General features: G+C 37.4%; 1 protein-coding gene across 1 annotated transcript in view; it reads left to right on the forward strand.

Annotated features, from left to right (window-relative positions):
• Positions 1–880: 880 nt before the first annotated feature.
• Positions 881–20,899, forward strand: part of DNAH3 (dynein, axonemal, heavy chain 3) — a 49,822-nt gene continuing 29,803 nt past the window's right edge. The window contains exons 1-25 of the mRNA XM_009070161.1: positions 881–1,091; positions 1,742–1,748; positions 3,163–3,340; positions 3,853–4,042; positions 4,515–4,710; positions 5,663–5,785; positions 6,365–6,560; positions 7,732–7,911; positions 8,279–8,415; positions 8,572–8,677; positions 9,238–9,416; positions 10,121–10,305; positions 10,797–10,920; positions 11,479–11,632; positions 13,282–13,426; positions 13,938–14,149; positions 14,471–14,562; positions 14,986–15,100; positions 15,651–15,767; positions 15,949–16,128; positions 17,244–17,380; positions 18,081–18,282; positions 19,185–19,277; positions 19,573–19,683; positions 20,438–20,552. Coding sequence (XP_009068409.1) covers positions 899–1,091; positions 1,742–1,748; positions 3,163–3,340; positions 3,853–4,042; positions 4,515–4,710; positions 5,663–5,785; positions 6,365–6,560; positions 7,732–7,911; positions 8,279–8,415; positions 8,572–8,677; positions 9,238–9,416; positions 10,121–10,305; positions 10,797–10,920; positions 11,479–11,632; positions 13,282–13,426; positions 13,938–14,149; positions 14,471–14,562; positions 14,986–15,100; positions 15,651–15,767; positions 15,949–16,128; positions 17,244–17,380; positions 18,081–18,282; positions 19,185–19,277; positions 19,573–19,683; positions 20,438–20,552 — 3,667 coding nt within the window. The 5' untranslated portion in view covers positions 881–898. The remainder of the gene's footprint in view (positions 1,092–1,741; positions 1,749–3,162; positions 3,341–3,852; positions 4,043–4,514; positions 4,711–5,662; positions 5,786–6,364; positions 6,561–7,731; positions 7,912–8,278; positions 8,416–8,571; positions 8,678–9,237; positions 9,417–10,120; positions 10,306–10,796; positions 10,921–11,478; positions 11,633–13,281; positions 13,427–13,937; positions 14,150–14,470; positions 14,563–14,985; positions 15,101–15,650; positions 15,768–15,948; positions 16,129–17,243; positions 17,381–18,080; positions 18,283–19,184; positions 19,278–19,572; positions 19,684–20,437; positions 20,553–20,899) is intronic.

Consider the following 20,899-nt stretch of genomic DNA (forward strand, 5'->3'; position numbering starts at 1 on the left):
CCACACCCTCCTGCTTCTGCTTCAGCTCCACCTCCAGACTTGTATCAAGTGTGTGCTCTCTCCCTGGTGTCGGGGCATACGTTACATTCCATGTGCTAGCAAATTTGCATTATTTGTGGTGTGGTTTGGTGGACATGGTGGTACTCAGTTGAAGGTTGGACTTGTCCTTGGAGGTCTTTCCAACCTTAAAGTTCTATGATTCCAAGTACATTCATGATTCTATCTTAGGTACTTTTTCTTTCTGAGGGTACTGTGAAACATCCTTCTTGATCCCACATCCCTTGTTCCTGTGAGCTGTCTCTAATATTAAGGTTTAGGCATCAGGACTGATGACAAATCAATCAATAGATACCAAGTCACCTGAGAAAATATGGAGTGAACAGACAGAAGAAATCTATTACAAATCCTGTACTGATGTGAGAGAGAGGAAGATGACAGCTGAATTTGTTCACTTGTACTGTTGTTCAACTCTTACAAGGATTGAGTGTTAAACATAGACAGGTCCTTAACAAAGTCTCAAGGAATAGGAATTTTCTGTATTTAAGCAAACTTAAGGAGAAGAATAAAAGAAGCAAGATGGAGCTGGGGGGAATAGAAAACACTAGATAATGTACTAATGTCTTCTCTTATTTGTAAAAAAGACCTTAATTATGCATAATACTGCTACTGAGGTGCTGTGTAAAATGATCCTTGTGCATGTGCAGAACGTCATGATCTAAAAATAGATTGGCAGTGAAATGTCTGTCAGACCTATGTATTTGCTTTTCATACTAATTGATGTTTAATCCTGGTCTAGCTCTAAGAAGCCTTTTTAAATTACTGTGCTGTGTAAAACTTCTGCTTTTTTTTTTGTTTCCAGTTTCAGCTGTTCCATCAGGAGAGCCATTACCCTCCTTTGATGCAGGAGGCATCATGGACCCAGGCAGCTCCGTTCAAAGAACGGGATTTCTACCGGAGCCCAAGTGACTCCATAGCTAATAACTACACTCCTACTGCAAAGGATTTAAAATTGAAAAATTTGCAGAAAATAAATTCCTCTTCAGTGACAGAGATATCCCTGGCTTCAAGGGAGCAGAGAGCAGCCTCACCACGTATCCATATTTTAATGTGTTTATCAGTTTAACCTTGCTTGTTCTATACATTTTTATCTCTAATTCTTTATCTGTTAAAGCATCATCCCTGGAAAAAAACACTTATCCCTAATAAACACAAGCTTATCACCTCAGAGTCAGTAGAGACAAATTTCCCAATGCATGCATAACTTTAGTAAATGAAAAACCATTTTCTGATTAGCTAGTTGGGTTCATCCCTCCAGATAATCATCTGCAATTATTTGGAGTGACTTGTTTGCAAAGCAGAAAATGAACAAACTATGAGTTAGCTTTTATAATTGACAGAAGTAAAAGTTAGTACCAACAGGAAAATAGAAACAGATTCAATGTGCACCCCTGTTATGATCATATTTGAGCATATTTGCTTACCTAACAAGATGGGGGGACAGGCATTAAAATGTTTACCTGAGGATCAAATCCAACAAATTTTACTTAATACACTTTACTTTCTTGTAAACTATGTATTTGGTGTATTTGTTAGCAAACTGTACATACACATGTAAATCCCACATTAGGAGACATTTTATGCTGCTGATTCCACACATCATGTGATGTAAAGCAAATAAGATTAAGTTTTTATAATTTTGATACTTAAGTTTACCAATATTTTACAAGAACAAGTCGTTTAGGCTCTAAGTACGGTATCAGTTGCAGATGTCAAATTAACTCCATTGCTTAGCCTGTAAATTCCAAAGTAAGTTACTAATGAGGTGTATTTCCTGATTATCTAGTTAAATGTCCTCTGTAGTAAGGACAAGACTTTCATAAACCTTAGTTTTCTACCTACTGTCATTCTGTTTGTGGATATGCTCATTCTGCATTGTTGCTTTTCTTCCCTGAAGTGTTAGAAATTGTTTTATTTCTCTGTGATAGATGAGACATAGTAACTTCAATATCTGCTTGTATGCTACCTAAGAAGGTTTTGATTTTCTTTATTGGGTCTCTTTAGCAGTTTCTTTATCAGCACCTGATTCTTCTGCTCTGGGAATTTCCCCAGTATATGTGTGGGATATGGGAAGCAGTCCATGGTACTTTTCTTGGTGAATAGGCATGATGCATTAATTATTTTTTTTAAAGACCTGTTTATTTGTAGTCTGAAAAGCACATGGTTATAGTTTGGACTTCTCAGATTTTTCATATGCAGTATATATGCTGGAACTATGCATCTTATAGAAGTGTTTTTATATTCACAACAGAAAGTCCCAGAGCAGACAATATGGTTTGTGCTAGGGGGTAAGTAAGCACTAAAATCTTATGCATGAGCTGAATGCTCTCCTGAAGCTATAGTCCCAGAAACAGCAAGATTATTTAACACATCACTTTAATATCTTGCTAAATGCTAAGTCAAACCTAAATGCTTCTTTTTGACATTGTAGTTTTCTGTTATTTCATTATCTGATTAATTATCTTATCTCAGTTTGTCACCAATATGATCTCTTACTTGAAAACTATTTCTGTATGTGATTTTTCTTAACTGGTACTTAAAGCTCCTAGCAAAAAGCTCAAACTTACAGAAGGAAGACGTGATTCTCCTAGGTAATGTACTGTATTGTTATAATGACACAGATGATTACAATCAGTCCAGTTATTTGAGTTGTGATTTAATATTTCTTTTTACTTGGATGCTATGTTAGGTATCCAAACATGAAATGTTAAGTCTCTACAAAAAAGGTATGTGCATCAAAACTGACTGTTGGGACATATAGTTAAGATTTCAATAAGTTGATCACATGAAAATAAATTGAGATCTTGGACAACCTAAATAATTGTGCTTGTAAGTTTGGCTCTGATAAGAATTGCTTTTAAAATACTGTCTGAGTGATCCTGGGCAGTTGTAAGGCTTATGTGCTTGTAGTCTTTTTGTTAAAGTAGTATACCCTATCATAGGATTTTAATGAGTTTCTTTCATTGAGTAATTGAAATACTTCCACAGGTCATACTTGTCCTCACTGTAGCACAAGTTGTTTATATAATGGTTGTCATTTATCCGTATCCATTACTGCTCTTTGTTCACTGAACTTGTATTCTTTTTTTCTAAAAGTGCACCAAGTTTCTTGAAGAGTTTGGATCCCATTTCAATGACTGCACCTGCTCATGTGCCAGACCTGCATGTCATAAATTATACAGACAACCAGCCACTGACCCCTGAAGAGCAATTTGTTGTCATAGATTTACAAGAGAAGGAGATGAGTAGGCTAGAAAAACCACCTACAAAAAGTGATAAAGAGGTATTTATATAATTTGTTTTGGGATAGCTGCAGTGATCATCTGCAATATCTCTGTAAACTGTTTTCTTAGAAGTAGATGAGAAAAGAAGGCAGTACATGGGGTTTAGAAGATGTAAATATTCAATATAGCAAATTGCTGTTAAATATTCTCAAATCTTCTCATTTGTTTTCTAGCTGCTCTGATTTTTGTTCGAAAGGCTTTGCAAGTTGAAGTCTCTTACAAATTCTTAACCTCTTACGTTGTTCAGCAGCACTTTTTCTATCAGTAATTTAATGTTCTGCACTCAGTTCTAGAGGTATATACCTTACATCAAACAGATGAGAGAGGTGTAAAAATGTCAGGCATTGGCAGTGCTTAAAAAGAAGCATGAGATAGATAGCCAAAATCCATTATATTCAAACACCTTTAAATTACAGGAAAGGTTTGAGTGATAGAAAAGCTAAAAATACTTTGTAGTAATTCACTACCTGTCAGAAGAGTCATACAATAAGCATATTTTTACCATTTTTAGAGGTACTGCTACTACATATACAATGGAGTGCGGGAAGACATGGTGGCACCTCAAAATAAGGAAGTGATGAATGAAATTTTAAAGCATATTCCAGCTCACCTTCTTGCTAAGCCAGACCTGGAGAATTTGCGTGCAAGTATAAAGCAAGAGATTAAGGCAGACTATTCTATCAGCATCATGAAAGCCATTGGTAAGACTCAAAATCTCTGAGCAGTTCCAAGTGTGGAGGCATTTATTGCACTTTGAAAGAACGTGTCATTCTGTTCTTAGCATCCATGGAGAATTCCTTTGGGGTCAGTAGAACCACAGTAGATACCTGAGAGAAAATAATCTCTGACCATGCTACATAACATTCCAAATTCAACAAATACCTATTTGCCAAACCCTACATCCCATCAGCTGCAGAGATAGGATGAAAACTTTCTCTTGCCTCCCATTTTACGAACCAGGACCAATTCTCATTTTCTTTTTCTGAAATAATTGTATAGTCACATTTGTAATTTGATTATTGTGCTGTATTTTATCCTAAAATCATACAAGTAACTGTATGACTATGTAAGTTTTCACTGTGCAGAATTCTGCAGTTTCCTGAAGACAGTGGTTGTGAATGTAAGTTTTGACCACACATGGAGTTTCTCCATGATAAATATGATTTGTTCTAGTTGATTACATCTTGATGGATCCAGCTGAGAGAGAGAGACTGTCTATTGGAAGTACCCCACGCCCTTTTCCCCGGAGAGTTGTCTGTGCACCAGTCCCATGGCACAGTTCTTATGAAGAAGTGAAGAGCTGGAATGAAAGGAATCTATTCACAGTGAATCCATTGATGCCCACTTTGCAAGAGCTCTGGCTTTCTCAGTAAGATGTCTTGTTCACAGGATCTTAATGCAACTGAGAATGCTTTTATTTAATGGCTTTGTTAGAGAGTGCATCTGCTGACTTCTCTACACATACTACAGAGATTCTGGGGGAGCCACTAGAAAGAAAGGGGCAAAATATATCTGTTTTCTAAATAATTTTTTTCCAGAGCCTCTAAGAATTTCAGCATAAAATGATTGTTTCCTGCAGGCTCTGGAAGCATGAACATATTTGTATGTCCACAGTAAGGAATGGATAAATATGTGCTATGAAAAGATCATCCCCTTCATTAAAAGATGTTATCCCTAAATTAAGATTCAATGCTCAAGTCAATGGTGATTTGGAATTCTTGTCCTGATTGCTGAAATTAACAAAATTAACTCATAAAATTTAATGACTTTCAAATGTCTGTAGTTGGAATTTCCTCTGGGGATGTTTGAAGATGGAGATCTGTTATCTTATGAAGTGAAATATGATGGTTAGTAATCCTGAGAGCTGGTTTTGCATTTAAGAAACATTTGCAGGACTTTAAGCTTTTGTATATTACAGACTGTGAGATATGTCATGCTGATGAAATTTACCTTTTTTCCCACAGAGTAGCCAGGATAGCTACTGATAGTTATTAATATGGAATAGAAGCAGTAGGTGTCATTCTGTATCTTCTTTCATGACTGGATACAGTAATGCATCTAGGAAAAAGATAAACCCAAAAAATTAACAATTTTAAATGCAGCAAGTACAAAATGAAACCCGTGAAGCCTTTTATGTTTGCCAATAGAAAAAAAAACAACATTAGAAGTGCACTTGGACAGCTTAGCAATGAAGTGATATGCATCATTGAAGTTATATTAGTGGTGTTTATAAATGCATGTGAGACCTTCCTGGCTATATTTCATGGGTGGTTTTTTGAATAGTATTCCATAAAAGTCTGATCTTTATTTCACTCTTGTAGGTACAGTCAGCTCAGGTTCGTGCGCACCGAAGTGCTGTGCCAAGATCTGCCACTGCTGCCTGATGAGTTGGAGGAGATCATTCGCAGACACTGTGCAGAAGCTCGTGATATCCTTCAGAACAAGTTAGTGCCAGCTGTAGTAACAGTAGATAAATGGAGTATCTTAGGGTCTGATTTACATGAAGGCCCTTTTTAAAACAGATCTTAGACTGACATGACACTAGTCCCAACCCCAAGGCTACCAAAACAAAGGGGTAAGTAGCAGAGAGGAATAAACCTCTGGGTGCTGACAGAGCCATTGGAACTGCAAGAGTGCATATGGTAATAAACTGTGAAAAAATATAGACTGGAAACTAGGAGGCAGAGTTTAAATCTATAAAAATGGTGACAGAAATCCTCAATTTTTAATTATGGAAAGTGATCAGTTTAAGAAAAAAACTGTATGAGGCCCATGATGTAACGTGACTGCATTCTGCTACCTGAGATCTCTTCCAAACCAATTTCCCAAGGAATCCTTAGCTAAAAACTAAGGTTTCCTCCAAGTCCTGGTAGGCAAAATTTTGTCTGATGCCATTAACAATTCTTTTCCAGCCCTTTGAATCTTACTCATTCTTTAGGTAACATCTGAGCTTATATTTCATTACAAGAAAAGTGTGACTAACAAGCTTTTAAAAACTTTGTCTCTGTATTATTTCATTGTAGGTGGATCCCAACTTGTGCATCTATTTTCATTGATGAGAAAAGTAAATGGGTTCATTTTGCTCCAGAAAAGGACTCTGATTCCCCTCAGCAAGTGGAGAGCTATTTTCGTTCTGTGGCAACTCTAATGTCGTTACAGTTGCGTGAGATGGTTGTGAAGTCCTTAGAAGATCTTCTTGCATTTTTTATGACCCACAAGGTATGTGCTGTGAAGTGTATCTCTAATTTTTGGTCTTCTGTGGAGGTAATTCATATAGCCATGAAGTCTAATGCTCTTTGAAGGCTAAAATGTCCCAGATGGCTCTTGCCTCCATTAAAAAATGGCTGTATCCTTCACACAGTTGTACATACTCGTGGTCAAGAACTGCTCACTTGAATAATCACTTTGTAGGCCTAGGGTTACAACTAGCAGTTCATAGTTTTCAACTCTGTCTTGAGTGAGTATGCATTTATTTTATTTTAGCTTTAATTTAATTTTTCTTGGCCTTAACCAGGCAAAACATTTACATGTGTTTCTCTGAAAGTACATGAATAATCCCCATTTAAGTCAAAAGTGTGCACAGTTCTATGCAATCCTTGGCAGAGCTGAAGTAATGCACAGAATTAAAATAATAAGCATTACACCATGAGAGTTTTTACCACTACCATTAAGTTGCCTTTTAGTGTAAATGGGTATTTTAAGTATAGGATCACCCAGGAGCTACCATGATAAGACACAATATGCATAAATAAAAGAGGCAGATTAAATACTGCATTGCAGCCAGAGGATCATGCTTAATATTGTCAGGCCTTGCACTAGGTCTTGCCACTAAGCCTTGCATCTGGGTGATGATGGTGTTGCTGATGGTTGGGTGTTTTAATTTTTTTTAGTTTTGCCTTATGGGTTGATTTGGGTTGGGTTTTTTGTGTTTTGCTTGGCCTGGTTGGTTTTTAATTATTATAGCATCAACATTATGAGTCTAGTTGTGGATTAGGACTCCATTATTGTAAAGGCAATTTGGGGGTATGACAGCTTTTACTAACCACACAAGGCAATTAAAAATCCCCCAGGATTCTAGATTTTATTTCTGATAGGTATTATAGATTTTTCAAATTTTTTTTAGAACTTTCCTTCTGTAATTAGTGCTATGTTACTTAAGGGAAAATCAAGGCAGTTAGGTGTAAATCCAGTTTCCTAATTCCAACTTTCATAAATTCATTTAGGAGTCAGCACCTTGAGATCTTGTTTGGAGCATCTAGTTTTGAATAGAAATCAGGGAAGACAATCCCACTGGTGCTGTGTAGTTAAGAGATTTGGTGGAGTTTGCATATTTTTAAAATTGTTATTGCTCATTTCTTTATTATGTAAACTTTTCATTCTTTTCTCTAAGGATGGAAATGATTTTACAGAACCATATCACAAAATGCAGTTCTTCACACCTCAGATACTAACAGTCAAACTCCGTGTGAAGGAACCCAATGTTGTCTTTGAGCCACCTTTGAAAGCATGTTGGGATTTAATCAGTCGTTGCTTCAAGGAGATCCTGCACAGTGCTGAGGAACTTCCAAAGGTACTGGATAAGTTAGAGCTGCATACAAAATACAATATTGATAAAAACTGTCTATGATATAAGAAGATATGAATGAGACTGAAAACTGACAAATAGAAGATGATGAGGAGGATTGTGTATCATGAACTCTGTGAACTTTTGTGGTTATAGAAGATATTTTTCAGATTCAAGTTATATTAAAGCACTGGTTTGATTTTCTTAGAGTTTTTGCAGCCAAACTAACTGTTAATTATGCATCAGAGTCTTTTCACATTGCAGTGTTTTTACTAAATTATACATTTTTTGAAGTGGTGGGTGAATGGGTAATGGAATATTTTATCTCCACTGTTCTCTATGTTGTTACAGTGTTTGCAATGGTTCCCTTTAGGTAGAAAGACTTCTATTTCCAGAATTAAAAAGAGATGATCTCAGTCTCAGTACAGTCAAACCAGATGAATCATTGTGTTCAAAGTATATGAACAAACTTGAAAAGATCTTTGAGAGCAACATACTTGGTCCACAGAAGTAAGTTTTGGCTGAAAACTCCATTGTCCATCCAAATCCTCAGTTTCCTAACTATCCATTTGGCTCAAACAGGCAGTTTGAGTGTATTTCTTTCCTATTATAGAGAAACCTCACATTGGAATCTTACGTTTGCTTTTGTGATCTTCCGTGTTTAAGGTATTTGGACGTGTACAGGAAATACAGCAATCTTTTGAACAATGATGCACAGCAAGATGTCACAGATTTCTTGAAAGAAGGTCATTCTTTAGAAGCTTTAACTAAGGTAGTATGTTACTGCCACTTGCAGCATGTTCCTACAGCAGCTAACACATCACACTTGCCTTCCTAATATATTGACTAAAGAACAAATCATTTGTTTTACCCTTGGGAGTACAAGGGAATACTCAGTTTACATAGCCCCTTACTGCAGGGCTGCTGTGCAAATGTAGGAGGAGGTTTCTTTATGACCTTCTATGAGTTATGTTTTTTTTTCTCAGTAAGTCCAGTGGAAGGCTGCTTAGAGTATTTGGTCAATCTGCAGCTTGAATGTCTGTTGAATGTTTTGTCCTCAGTCAGCCCTGTCTACTCCTCTCTGCATTGCTTAGTTAGGATATGGCTAAATACTTCTTTAGGAGCTCCCTAATATGTCATAATACTGTGCAAAGCTTTCAACCCTGGAATCTGTGGATAGGAACAAGGCTCTGGAAAGATAAAAAATAGTTTTCCTGCTTCTGTTTGGAATATATTATCCATTTGCTAGATGGAAACTATTAGTTGTTGTTCAGCATTTTTCATCTATAGACTTTTAGGAAAAATAACAGATGTATTATTGTCCATTTGTAGAAGATTGAGAGCTTGACCAAGCTGAAAAGAGAGATTACTTCCATGCATGTCACTATCCCTCTGGCCATGTTCTGTCTGAATGCTGTACAACTGAATGAGGAGTTCTGCAATCGAATCCAAAGCCTGAAAGACAGGTTGATTGAATTTGTAGTGATGGAAAACAGAGAGTCAAATAAAAGGTACCTGTTGTTTGCATTCGTGGTTCTTGCTGTCTGCCTGCACTGATGCTGTGTATCTGTGGATGAGATACCTTTAGTCATTGCTGGGTTTTCTGGTACTGACCAGACTTGTGCAAATACACCCGAGAGGGTATTTAAAATTAACAGGAACAGAAATACTTGAAAATAAATATCTAACTTAGTGCGTGTGGGAGGTAACTGCCTGGCACAGCTGCTGAAGGGTCAGCCGAGGTGATGCTGGGCCTGCTGTTCACAAACAGAGGACTGGTGGGTGATGCAGTGATTGAAGATTGGCTTGGTCATAGCAGTCACAGTATGACAGAGGTTTTGACTCTTGGAAAATTAAGGAGTGGGGTCAGCAGAACTGCTACCCTGGACTTCTGGAGGGCAGACTTCTGCCTGTTTAGGACACTCTTTGTTAGAATCCCTTGGGAGTCAGTCCTGAAGGGCAAAGGAGTCCAGGAAGGCTGGATGTGCTTTAAGAAGAAAATCTTACAGATACAGGAGGAGGTCGGTGATGAACTGGTGGGAAGAAGGCCAGGCTGGCTGAACAGGGAGCATTGGCTAGAACCCACAGAAAAAAAAAGGGTTTGATTCATGAAGAAATTTAGTATTTGTGTTTCAATGACAAAATTAATTTTAAAGATCTTGTATCTCCTTTCACATATAATCCCAGTGAAATGTCTGTTTTCTTCTTGTTGTAGAATTTGTGATGAATATGACCTAATAGCAAAGAGAATGAGTGAGGTGCCACGGAACACTGAAGAGCTAGTGGAATATGATGCCTACTTGAAGAAATCCAGTGAAGTTACTGTTGTTAAACTGACAGAGGAGCTCATCAAAGGAGCACGCAGGCTGGAATTCCTCATGGTCTATGCTGATCTTTCTGGTATGTCTCAAGTACAGAATATAAAATTCCCATATGAAAATATTTACATATAGATAGGGCTCTGCATGCCTAAATGTTGCAGCTTTGAGAAAGCTAATGGAAAGTTCCAAAAGAGACAGAAAGCAAAGAATTCAGTAGAGGCCAAAATATACCAGTGCAGCAAGGGATGGTAGAGAATGGCACAGTCAGGGCTTTTTAATGTGGTTTAGAGAATGTTTTAGGCCTTATCAGATTAATGTAATCTGGACAAAGGTTGTTAAACCTCTATGTTATTAAATAAAAATCCTTCAGAGAAAAAGTCATGTAAAAAACTGTATCAAAGCTCCATGGCAGCACGTGGAAAGTGCAGGGAAGATAATCCACCACCAGCTTCTTAGCTTATTCCTAAACGTAGTTTTAGCTGTTTTGCTTACTCTTCACAACAGCCATTCCATTGGCTCATTGGTTACAAAGTATTTTCTTTAAAATGTCTATTTATTTCTTTATTTTAGATGATGACATAAACCTGAACAGCACAGTTTTCCATTGGCCTCATCAGATTGAGAAAATATTTGAAAACAGTATAGATCTGTTGTCTACGAGGAGGAAACAAGCAGAGATGGTGTTGCTTGAAAGGTAAGGGCTTAAGATACCTTTTTTCACTGAGTATTTTTAAAGAAAAGAAAAATCTCAGTATCGATAGAAGAGACATAATGTCAAAGAAGGAAAACATAAGGGAGGTGAGAAAGTAAGGAAGAAATGTAGTTTAAAGTATTATGGAGACTTCAGAAAAATACTGTTGATGAGAGTGGATTAGAATATTCCTGTGCTTAAGTAGATCTGAAAAGAGGAGTGAAGGGTTGGCCCAGAATATTTCTATGTTGTTATCTTGCTTAGTACAGCATTACACATAATTTTGTTACATTGTTCTCACTCTTCCTTCATTTCCTCTAGGTAGTAAAGGTAGGAAATGTAAGTAAAGTAAATCAATTGTGAGGTTTGGAAATGAACCTTGAATTCTAATCCTGTGAACTGCACAGTATTGATATAACTGATTAATGGCTCTTCACTGGCATCTGTGTTCACACTAGAATTGAGATCAGTTTCATTTAACAGTGCCTGTTATAAAATAACTGAAACCTGAAAAGGAATGAAACAGAACACCATATTACCTAGCTGTCATCTTTACCTCAGGTGTTCTCAGTTTGAGGAAACCCTTGAAGGTTATAACAGAGAAGTAGAATGGTTCAAAAAACGAGATGTCATGACCATAGAAGAGATGAAGAACAACACTGAGAAATTTAAAGAGTTGAATAAGAATCTAGATGATGCACTAACAGAATTCGAGGTTAGTATTTACTAGTCCAGTATGGAGTGGGTTGCAATGTGTTGGACAAGCAAAAGTTTGGTTCCTGCTATCCATGGAAAACAGAACTCTTCTGGCACAGCTTGCAGAGGCAGAATGTTAGGGAGGTGGCATTTTCCTGAACCATGGTTTGTGATTTCAGTCCCTCTGCTTGTCCTCTAATTAAGCTTAAATGTTTTTCAGCTGTTTGTATCATTCCCATGTAATGCTGATAGGCATTAAATATGCATTATATCACACAAAGGGAAGTTTCAAATGCTAGAAGGAAACTGAAGACCAAGATTCCTAGATTCCATCAGTGCTCTCCATCCAGTGTGCTGTATGGTTCCAGGTTGAACAGTTTGTCTTAGCTGTGACTCCACTGGGAGATGAGAAGAGTTGTCTTTAAGAGATCTCACAGGCATTGTGAGGCTTAATTAACCTTCTAAATCACAGTGAGACAATGAGATTCTGCATATATGAAGCCTTAAGGGTCAAGATTTTAATTAAGTCTCACTCAAAAGAGAAAATGGAACCAATTAAATGAGCTTAGAATTTAGATAAATTGCTAGTCCTACATTCCAACACCCTTAATCTGATTTAAAGGCACCTGCTATATTTAATTAGTGAGTTAGGAGCACTGATGTGCTGTTACAGGTAGATCAGAGCAAGTAATTAAGTGCAGGTTTCTTAATACATTATCACAATAAGAGGTGTATCCACACAATTTGAATGACATGACAGTTTGCTTAGTGAAGACATGAAATGAAATATTATCTTGGAATGTGCATCATTATATTCTACTGCCTGCATCTCACACTGAATTAATGCAAGTTCATGAAAGGTCTCTTGGCATTATAAAAGCACAGACTTGGGGCTCAATCTGAATTCAGTGTCTGCATTTCAGACAGCATTTCTTTGTGCATCACCTCCCTACCTGTAAAATGAGGAAGGCAACACTTTTTAAAAATCTAGATCTTTGTACATTGACTTATACTGCAGAATCTTTCGGAAAAGACAATATCTTACCATGAAAAAGCACAGCAATTAATACCTGTTTTAGTTGGAGCTCCCAGATGTTTCTGTAAAAGAAAAAACAACTAATCACAAGTTTAAAAAGATTCCTATAAGCCTCTCTGACTGAGGAGCTTACAGACAGGTTTCAAAGTGGATTGGAAACTTGTGAGCAGGGAGTTGTAGAGGGTGCTAAGGTCTCCCCTGAGCCTCCTCTTCTCCAGGCTGAACACCCCCAGCTCCCTCAGCCTCTGCTCATAGCACTTGTGCTCGATTCCCTTCACCAGCCTCGTTGCTCTCTCTGGACCTGCTCCAGTACCTCAATATCCCTCCTGAACTGAGGGGCCCAGAACTGAACACTCTAGGTTAGTGTTTACACTACAGGGTTTTTTAATTATTCAAGTGTGGAAGATACCAAACAAATGCTGCATTAACAGTTGGACACGATGATCATGGAATCATTTAGGTAGGAAAATACCTTAATGATTCCATGAAATAACTAGGAGAATTTTCAAGAACACAGTTACCTGTCTGGCTATAACATGCGAAATAATTGTATTCAACATGACCTGTTTAAAAGTTTAAGCAAGAGTAGGAATTTTTGATGGAAATAATATACTTTTTTCCCCTCCTTATAGGCTATTAATAAAGAACAAGATTTACTTGGGCAGGAGAAGAGTCAATTTCCTCTACTGCAAACTATAATTGCAAACAAACAACCCTTTGAGCAACTTTGGGTAACTGCATATGATTTCCATACCAAATCTGAGGAATGGAGGAATGGTGAGGCTTTGGTGTTCATTTGATGAAATTATCAGTTAGTTAAGTAGAAGTTGAAAGGGTTAGTTAGTTGTGAGAAAATAATTTTAAGTAATGAATGCTGTTAAGCAGTATGAAATAGAGTTATATACTCGGATTTTGCATCAAGGTAATTTTTTTAATGGAATTGATTTCCAGTTAAAGGAAAGTGATCATAAATAGCTGTAAGTAAACAACCCTGGAAATCTCCTTGTGCTGATCATAGAATCGTAGAATTTTAAGAGTTGGAATGGACCTTAGAGATCATCCAGTCCCAACCTCCTGCCCTGGGCAGGGACACCTCCCACCAGAGCAGGTTGCTCAAGGCTTAATCCAACCTGACTTTGAACACTGCCAGGGTTGGGGCAGCCACAGCCTCCCTGGGCAACCTGTGCCAGTGTCTCACCACCCTCACAGGGAAAACTTTCCTCTAATATCTAACCTAAACTTCCCCTGATGTGCCTCCTGCGTTTTTCTTTTGTACTGTTGTATTCAGGACCTCTCCAGAAGCTGAATGCTGATGCAATTGCTGAAGATGTTGGAAACATGTGGAGGACTATGTACGTGCTCAATAAGAGCTTCCCAGATCTGGCTGGGCCTAGACGCGTAGCAGAATCTGTGAAATACAAGCTCGATAAATTTAAACAATATCTCCCTGTCCTGTCAATTGCCTGCAATCCAGGAATGAAGGAGAGACATTGGGAACAGGTACTTTAAACTCTGCTTTGACTGTGGGAGAATTCTGCCACAGAAACTGACAGTACAATATGCTCCTTCATGTGTGCCATACCATGGCATATAGTAATAGTTCTGCATTCATCATAAGATCTTTTATCCTATCACATGGCAGATCCCATTGTGAAATTTGTAATGCTACTGGCAGGAGCTTCTTTGATTTAATAATTTATAGTGGAAAAGCAAATTGGAGGGCTGCACTAATACTTATTTAGCATTTATTGCTTGCTGTTTGAGAAGTCTGTTACAAAAATGCATCTTGATAATAGATTTTGTTTCTTCCTTCATTTTCAGATTAGTGAAATTGTAGGATGTGAGATCAAACCTGATAAAAATACTGCTCTTAAAAACCTATTGGAATTCGAACTCTCAAAATACATTGAACAGTAAGAAGCTTACTCTAGTCTCATTTTTTAGACACTGTATTTCATAGGTCAGATCCTGAATATTTTTCAGGGGTTTTGTGTGCTGCTGAAACATGCTATAAAATCAGTTGCATTTTATCAAGCTGTGATAAGCTGTGAATATAAGTTCTATAGCACAAAGGCACCAAAATCCAGTTTTACTCTTAAACCACTTAATTTGCACAGTCAGAATTTTCTGCCTATATTTGTCTTACAATGAATATCAGTACCTTAACTTGGTGAGTCTGAAAGTGCAAAATTATTTCTTGAACTAAGAGTCTATGATATTATTAGCAAATTATTATGGAAGGTTGTCTGATATGCAACTCTACGTTCAACTGCTCTTTTTTTTGCTCTTCAGCTATGCTGCAAAAACTTTTCAAAGAAACGTTTCTTTCAATTTAGGTTGGAACCTATTGGAGCAGCTGCAAGTAAGGAGTATTCCTTGGAGAAATCAATAGAGAAAATGAAATTGGAGTGGGTCAACATACAGTTCAGCTTGGTGAAGTACAGGGATACTGTGAGTAAACATCAGTGTATATAGCTGAAAAGAATGACTCTGATTCTGAATACCAATTGAGAACTATTAGAGGGAAGTGACTGCTGCTTCACTGTGGCATGATGCAAAGTGGCGTCACACCCCAGAGCTTGGAAAATGTCTCCAGTGTTATATATCCTTTTATTTGCACCTTAGTATCTAAACAACTTGTGATCTCACCTACTCATCCTAACAAATCTGTAAGCCTGAGAACTTCTCCAGTGCTATATGGAAAGCCAGACTATAGTGAAATTGTAACTTGCCCAGAAGAAACAAGAATCACAGTGCAAAAGATTGAGTCAGAAGGCATTAGCTTCCTGTTCCCAGAGCAATCCATCTCTGGACCTTTGAAACAGAGGTGTACAGAGGAGATGCCATTTGATAGCTTCACACATTTGCAGGCTCTCTCAGTGCCTTGCTGCTCCAGCCATCATAGGGAAGGGGGAAACTGGAAGCTGAATGAGTGTGAGGTTGAAGAGTGATGAAATGAAGTGACTGCCATTTGCCTTACCAAAATGTGATGTATTTACAGGACACCAGCATCCTGTCAGCAGTGGATGACATCCAGCTTTTGCTGGATGATCACATTGTTAAGATTCAGACAATATGTGGCTCTCCCTTCATCAAACCAATAGAAGCTGAATGCTGGGTAAGGAAAAACCAGTTTGCTTGAGCTTACCTGTCTCATATTATGCTTCCTCTAAGTGCTTTAAGGTATTCTGACATGATAAGATGTTACAGAGTTTTTAACTGTTTCTGAGAACACATACTCATATTTCTTGATTTATTCTTTATGTAATTTGCTTAAATATTAAATGTTTTCATTACAGGCTTGGAAAGATAAGCTGTGTTTAATGCAAGATATTCTAGATAACTGGTTAAAATGTCAGGCAACATGGTTGTATTTGGAACCAATTTTTAGTTCAGAAGACATTATAGCTCAAATGCCTGAAGAGGGCAGAAAGTTCAAGATTGTGGATTCATACTGGAAGGACATTATGGCAGAAGTGGTAAGTGCTTATGTGTAGTAAATTGTGTACTTTTATGCACACCTGGTAACATGATTATTAATATTGTACACATATACTGGTTTTTTCTGCAGTTATGTATTTTTATTTAAGTCACAAGAAGGCATAATATGGAGTGGAAAATCTTTTACGAAAGCCTGACAAATTCTGGTCTTGAATTAAAAGTGGTAGATTATATCATTATTGCATTGAGATTTCTTTAATGGTTAGGTATTGTAGGCTGAATTAGAGCACAAGTATTAATTCTAAATTTTCTAGTTTTTTGTGGCTAAATGATTGAGATCAGGTAGAAAGATGAATGATTTGTGCTTTCAGGATCTGCTCAGACTTCACTGACAATCTGTACAAAGCCTTCTCTGGATACAGTGAGAGTTTGCATTAGACTTTTAAGGCATACACATTTTTTTTATGTGATTCTGTGGTTATTCAACAGCTTGGTGAATATGTACTGAGATGCTAATATGTCAGGGTAAGATAATGGGGATAGTAACTGCAATTTGGCATCCTGTTTCTGTTCCTATTAAATAAGAAGTTGGGTAAGAGATTAGATCCTGATGTTGGTGTGAGCTGAGATGTTTGTTATAAACACTGGGAGTGTGTGATTTGGTGATAAAGGTGTTGAAATAATCAGTATAAACAAACAGAAGTTGAGACCTGTCCAGCAGCTCAGGCTCTGTGAATGATGAAGCCTATTCTGAAATAAGACTCCCCTGAAGAGGAGTGTTATCAGAAAGAAAAAATGTGACCTAGATAGAGAGAACAGAGAATAATTGTCATGCACTGTGGCTCTGTTTGACAAAACTTACTTGTGAATGGAAAAAAATGTAGCAAGTTCAAGGCACAGGAGCAAGGGCCAAAGATTTTATTTCCTGATATTTCCTTCATTCTTGTCTGTAAAGTTCAAATTAGTAAAACTGACAGTCTGAAAATCAAAACTATCAAAACATGATACATATTTAATAACATGAGAGCTCACTACAGAGAAGAATATGCAGCTTTTTAGCCTCCTGCAATATATGTGATCAATGATAACAAGTTTAATGTACAAACCTATTGAAATTTTTAGCAGTTTCTCCTGTGTGTTTGTTTTTATAAAGGTGAAAGACACAAAGGTACTTGTAGCAACTGAGCAACCCATGATGTTAGACAGACTTCGGGAAGCAAACACTCTCCTAGAAGACGTTCAAAAGGGGTTGAACACTTACTTGGAGGCGAAAAGATTATTTTTCCCAAGGTAAATTAATTAAGTAGGCCTAAGTTAGAAACAAGAAGCCAGAAACTCTTTCAAACCATTTCTACTGAGCTGAAAAGTCTCATTTTATAAACACATGTGGGACACAGTGGCAGCAAAAAAAAAAAAAGAAAAGAAAACCCTGCCCTTGTCTCCAGACATAACTCATTTTCCTCAGCTCCAGTTATGAAATGTCAGGGACAGGTTGGGATGGGGAGGAAGATTCTGTTAGCACAGTGTAAACTTAGGATTAGAGAGGTATTATTACTTCCAGGGTATTTCTGCAGGAACTTGCTACCATCTCATGACTGATGGGCAATTATGTCTCTGCCCTGCCCTCTCTAGTTGTGCAGAGGTGTGTGATATGTAGGAGTTGTATATGATCATGAGGAGCAGGATTCAGGGTTTTTTACAGAGTATTTATTGGCTCTGCACAGAGCTATCTGTTCTTTCCCATGTGAGTTTGAGAACCCTTATTTCTTCCTTTGCATAAAAAGATGGTCCCATTGAAACTCTGAAAAAAGAGATGTGATGAGTTTTATAATGCTAGAAATTGCTTAAGGAAAGCAATTTGAGATGATAATTTCCTCTCTGTTATACTAGTGTCTTGAGCAACAATAAAACCAATTCCATGCGTGAATAGATTATTAATGACAACTCTCATGATTGGAAAGTGTGTTCATTAATTGTATTTTTCTAACAGATTCTTTTTCCTATCCAATGATGAGCTGCTTGAAATACTGTCTGAAACAAAGGATCCCCTTCGAGTGCAACCACACTTAAAGAAGTGTTTTGAAGGAATTGCTAAACTGGAATTCACAGAAGATCTGGAGATTGTAGGCATGATCAGCTCAGAGAAAGAAGTTGTTCCTTTCATAGAGAAAATCTACCCAGTGAAAGCAAACGTAATTTTTTTTTATTTTACTATATGAAATTAGATTAATACTTTGCCTGAAGTGCGTATTTCTGAGGGAATTGGGTTTAAACCATTTAGGATCACATCATGAGTGGTGTTTAGGAAGTGAGAATACAGACCGATATTCTAGAACAAAAGGATTTCCTACAAAAAGGAGTAAGACATACTAATTTTGCAGTAAATTTCTCTGGGCACTTCTTTGCAGATTTATGCACCTACTACTTTTAAGCTGTAGATAGATACATAAGAGATACACACACAGGCACACACATACATGTATAAACCCAAGCTCTCTATATAGGTATGTAACATTTCAGAGCGTGGCTGAACCAGAAGTGAGGGAAATGATGAGTGGTTGGCAGTGAAGAAACAGAGCATTAGTTCAAAGGGATCTGAGTAGAAAGAGTAGCATTATACATTTCGAAAAGTGTCTCAGCTCTTTGTGTCTTCTGCTGTTCTCAACATGAAGGTGAACTGCTGAATTGTTGTATATAACTGAAAAGAGATGAAAGGTGGGGCATGTTGTGAGTTACAGGTACCTTTTTCCTTTAATCCCCCAGGAACAAGAATTGCCCTGGGCTAAAATGACCCAGTTTAGCTGACCATGCAGTCTGAGATCTGTTTCTTCTTTATGCTTATACGAAATATACCCACCTGTTTCTTTAGCTGGGTTGTCTTTAGGGTTAGCTTCATATACTCGCCCTCAAACAGTGTTAAACTGCAGTATTGCCTGTCAGAATTTAGGAAATTTCAACCTTTGTTCTGCTTATATACCACACCTGGATCAGAAGATAACTTACTGAAGCCTAACACATTTTAAATAACTTGTCCTTTAAGAGGGATATAATCAGGAAACGTGTATTGACTCTTAACTGTTTCTCTTTCTTGCAGGGCATGGTAGAAAAATGGCTTCAGCAAGTAGAGGAAATGATGTTAGCCAGTATAAAGCAAGTTCTTCAAGATGGCATGACAGAATATAGCACGGTAATTTTTCATGAACTATGGTATAAATTAGATTTCACAAGCAAATGTATATGAATACATTGCTGAAATTCTTAATTAGGAAAACCTATCTAAAGCTAAGTGGAATCCAACTCTCCTTGTTCAGTAGTACCAGTCTGAAGTTTTAGTGAAGAAAAAGTATTGAAGCTTTCTATGCTGATTCTCATTTATTTACAGCATGAGACAAAGGACATTTGGGGAAAGTAATTGCTATCAGTGCCATAATCTAATGTGTTTGTACGACCTCTTGTGTCTGGAATGGATCTTTTTGTTTCAGGTTCCACGAAAAACGTGGGTACTGCAGTGGCCTGGACAGGTGGTTATTTGTGTTTCATCCATTTACTGGACAGAAGAAGTGTCTGAGGCTATAGCGAAAGGAACTTTACAAGTAAGATTTTCTTCTACCTTTCTATTTCTTCTAAGCACTGAACTCTTATTAATAAAAACCTCCTTCTACCAAAGAAGATCCTCAGTCAACATTCTGGAGTTTACTCATGCAGTGTGTTTTATTTTCTTCTCCCATTTTTATTGTGTCTAGCAGAGGGTTATTCCTGTTTACTTTGATATGAATCAGGAGAAATCCCACTGAAGGAAATTGTATTACTTTATTTACAAGTGATACTGGTGTAAATGAAAGTACCAACCAAACCAAAAGTGACCGACAGTTGTTAAACACTCTGTCTTTTTATTTCTGACTCCTGTCTTTATATGGGAAGCCTCAGGGAGACATGCAGGCAGAAATCTCTCTTTACAGAATGGTGCAGTTATTTGTCTGGTTATTGCTGGATTCTCGTGGTGATAAAGATGCAGCAGCCAAGTTTGTTACTTCACACAAAATACTTTTCTTTGTGTTTGTAGTGCCTCTGTCATCATGGCAGTTTTAACTGTCACTTCATTGAGGCTTTCCTCAAATGTGTGCTCAATGAATGAAAATAATTTCTGGTTAATTCAATGGGCTTTCTGGCCATAATGCTTTTTTGAAGTGTTCCTAGTGAAATAAAATGCCATTATATGAAAGAGAATTTTAGATGTTTGTGTAGTGTCCAGATTTCCCTTATTATCTTTTGGAAGAGCATCCCTGGGAGCTTAGGAACTGCTAGCTACAGGATTATGCTAATGTCTATGTTCTGTTTCTGTGACAGGATTTATTGGAGAAGTGCAATCTACAAATTAAGGACATTGTTGAGCTAGTGAGAGGAAAACTGTCCAGTGGAGCCCGACTGACACTTGGAGCTCTTATTGTCATTGATGTCCATGGTAATGTGTGGTTGCTTGTTCTCTTGTTACATTTAGGGCAGTGCTGCTGTGGTTAGAGGGGTGAACTGCTTGAGAGAAGCAGCTAAAATGCCTCCTCTAACTTGAAGCCACAGAGTTACTGCACAGTGTCTTTGGGCAAGTGGGATTTGCTCAGTCCTGTACAATTATCTCCCATCGACTTAGAGCAGATCAGATTAAGCTGATTGTCTGTGCAAAATAGGTACAAATTCTTTTCTAACTTACAAGCCAGCCTGCTACTCTAAATGTCAATTTACTCTTACATACCTATAAGTAAATGTTACTTCACTTATAAGTTGCTTTAAGTGAACTGACACAGTAGAATTGGT

The sequence above is a fragment of the Acanthisitta chloris genome, unplaced genomic scaffold, assembly GCF_000695815.1.
Source record: "Acanthisitta chloris isolate BGI_N310 unplaced genomic scaffold, ASM69581v1 scaffold17272, whole genome shotgun sequence".
Classification (NCBI taxonomy): Eukaryota; Metazoa; Chordata; class Aves; order Passeriformes; family Acanthisittidae; genus Acanthisitta; species Acanthisitta chloris.